The 2,505-nt window shown below is 37.7% G+C and overlaps 1 protein-coding gene across 12 annotated transcripts in view; it reads right to left on the bottom strand.

The window, feature by feature from the left end:
- The window catches only part of LOC112522484 (eukaryotic translation initiation factor 4G-like), a 9,546-nt gene extending 7,419 nt beyond the window's left edge, over nt 1-2,127 (bottom strand). For 5 of the 12 annotated variants that reach the window (XM_025131619.1, XM_025131624.1, XM_025131626.1 and 2 more), the window contains exons 1-5: nt 1,553-2,127; nt 1,304-1,452; nt 453-608; nt 217-290; nt 73-129 (exon numbers count right to left, since the gene is read on the bottom strand). In XM_025131619.1, the coding sequence (XP_024987387.1) occupies nt 73-129; nt 217-290; nt 453-608; nt 1,304-1,452; nt 1,553-1,722 (606 nt within the window). In that variant the 5' untranslated portion in view covers nt 1,723-2,127. Of the gene's footprint in view, nt 1-72; nt 130-216; nt 291-452; nt 609-1,303; nt 1,493-1,552 lie in introns of all 12 variants that reach the window. The other 7 variants (XM_025131616.1, XM_025131617.1, XM_025131618.1 and 4 more) reach the window with 7 other exon arrangements.
- Nucleotides 2,128-2,505: the final 378 nt, after the last annotated feature.

The raw sequence follows: 2,505 nt of genomic DNA on the forward strand, positions 1-2,505 counted from the left end.
TTTTTTATCCACATTGATAGGTCAGTACCTCATTCACACTCGTGTGTGGGACCAAAAATAACAAAAACGTACCTGGGCACGTTTTTGCTCATCCAAATTTGGTGGGGCAGAGTTGGTTCGAGCAGGTACCTATAAAAAACCCTCCAACAGATTTGGTGTCTAGTTAACGCAATTCAAAGAAATTTTCTTTGCACAAAGTTATGCAGAGTATAATACCTGCATTACATTCATAACACTTGGACTGATAGAGCCAAATTGAAGAGGAAACGGCCTAGAGCCATCTGTCGATCCTAAATACAAAGAAAAAAGTATCAATAGACAACGTGTAAATACTCTTAAGGCGACTCAGGCTTATGTCAAGATTTAAATCTGTTCAAGTGTTGAACTCGGAAAAACAACACTCATGAAAATAAAGTAAAATGTGTCAAAAAACACCATCGTTGAAGTCGCACCCTTAACAGGAGTTACAGGACCTGTGGCGCCAATAGTGCCATAGCTGGGAGGAGTCGCATTACTCTGTGGAGCTTTTGGCAAGCCTGGGGTGCTTTTCTGGATTGATGCATCAGCTGGCTTTAAAGTGGCACCCGTAAATGGAGCATCAGGTGTTCCTACAATAATCAAATAAAACATATGAAGTCGTTAAAGAATCGCATGTAGATATAACTTAAAAGCAAAACCACATAGTAATTAAAATTAAAAAAATCCATGGATATTGTTTTTGCTTCACCTCCTATACTTCATAAAATCATAAACAATGTTCCAAATAATGTCAAGTGGAGTAACTCCCAGTTTGTTAGCAGCTTAATGAACTTAACGAGACTCAACTTATTTGGTCAGCTATACATGATTGTCTGGTAGTGGCTTAATAATACAAAAAGTGGCTTATTCAATAAGCTTCTAGGGGGGAGCTTTATGCAGAAAGCCTAAGTTTTTTCCGAACCTTGTCCCTCCCAATTATAAAGCACGCTCCTTCCGTCTATGAAAAACCCTACCAAACAAAAATCTTCTCAATCTATATAGACAGATTAATCCATTCAGACAACTTTATCCATACAGGACTAAATTGAAATCCAACCGAACAGCCCATTAAGTAATCTAGTCCTAATTGCCTAAACAAGATCAGGTATAGGCTCATAAAGAAACATTAAGTGGTTCATTGTAATATATAACATAATTATTTTCAGATTAATGTAAACATATAAAAGTTATAAAATTCGATGGTATATCACTTAAATACAGGTACTTCTCTAATTGACAAGTTTCATTGTTCTTAATGTACGTACAGAAACAATTGCAAACTTACCCCTTAATGGCGGTTGAATATGTGCACCATTCTGTACAGCTATTCCAAGAGTAGAGGAATTTGAGGAACCCAAATTCACATTCGGATGAGGATGAGGACCTGTTACCCTGGACTGTACTCCTTGTGCATTACTGTCCACCTTCTTGAAGCTAAGAAAGAATCCCAAATTTGAAAACATTAAAACGAGCCCTAAATTCACACCAAAAAAAAAACGTCTTGAATGAGTAATAAACCCTAATTTTGTTTTACCTTTTACCAGTATAATACGAAGAGGATGGAGGGGCGTTGGTGCTGCCGCCGCCGCCACCCTTCCCGCCACCACCCTGAAAGTTCCTTTGCGAAGCGGGGTTACCAGATCGACCCGATCTTCTGTTCTGTGACGGCTCGTTTTTATCACCCCTCGATTGATTGACGGACATATATCTAATTCCTCGCGAAAAACACAATCTTTTTTTCCTTTTCCTAATCAATACTCCAATAAAATATCCCTCAGATCTCTCCGATCAAATCATGTAAATACTAATTTACAGTAATTTAATGATGACACAATCCAACATTACAGAAATCAAACGTAAGAAGCGTGTGGTGTTTGTTCAATCACTTACCACAAGACAAGTAAGAAACAATTAGGGTTTAGCAATTGTTTCACCGACAGAGGAGAACCATGAGACCAAATATCGTGGAAGGAGAGAGAGGGGAAAGAAGGAGAGTGATGATGGTAAGTAACAGACCTTGTTAGATTGTCAAAAAGATAGGTTTCTTTAGGAGATCGAAAAAATCCTCCCGAATGGGTCGGTGGCGCATCGAAGAACCCTTCGTATCCTGTGTTGTGTGTGTGACGACCTCTTACACTCTTCCGGGGTAATTTCGTAAAATTCTTATTTTCTAAGGAGCAAAGATCCTACCAATTTATATCATCTTGTACTTCTTTTGTATGCTCGATTATGATTAAACGTTTCTAAGTCATAATTTGAGCTAGAAAATATGTGAATGTTTCCCGTTTGTTTGTCGACCAATAGTAGGGGCCTCCACTTTTAAATTGGGATTGTTTGTTTACCTTTTAATAGTTTCATTAAGAGGAAACTTCTGAATCGTTAAAAGGTTAATCTTGTTTGGCAAAATAAAAGTCTGTTTTTTAATGGTTTCAAAATCTTCTGAATGATTTTGTATCATGGATCTCCCTTAACCATTAAGAGCCATAA

Source organism: Cynara cardunculus (genome assembly GCF_001531365.2).
Source record: "Cynara cardunculus var. scolymus isolate 2C chromosome LG 12, CcrdV1, whole genome shotgun sequence".
In the NCBI taxonomy this organism is placed as follows: Eukaryota; Viridiplantae; Streptophyta; class Magnoliopsida; order Asterales; family Asteraceae; genus Cynara; species Cynara cardunculus.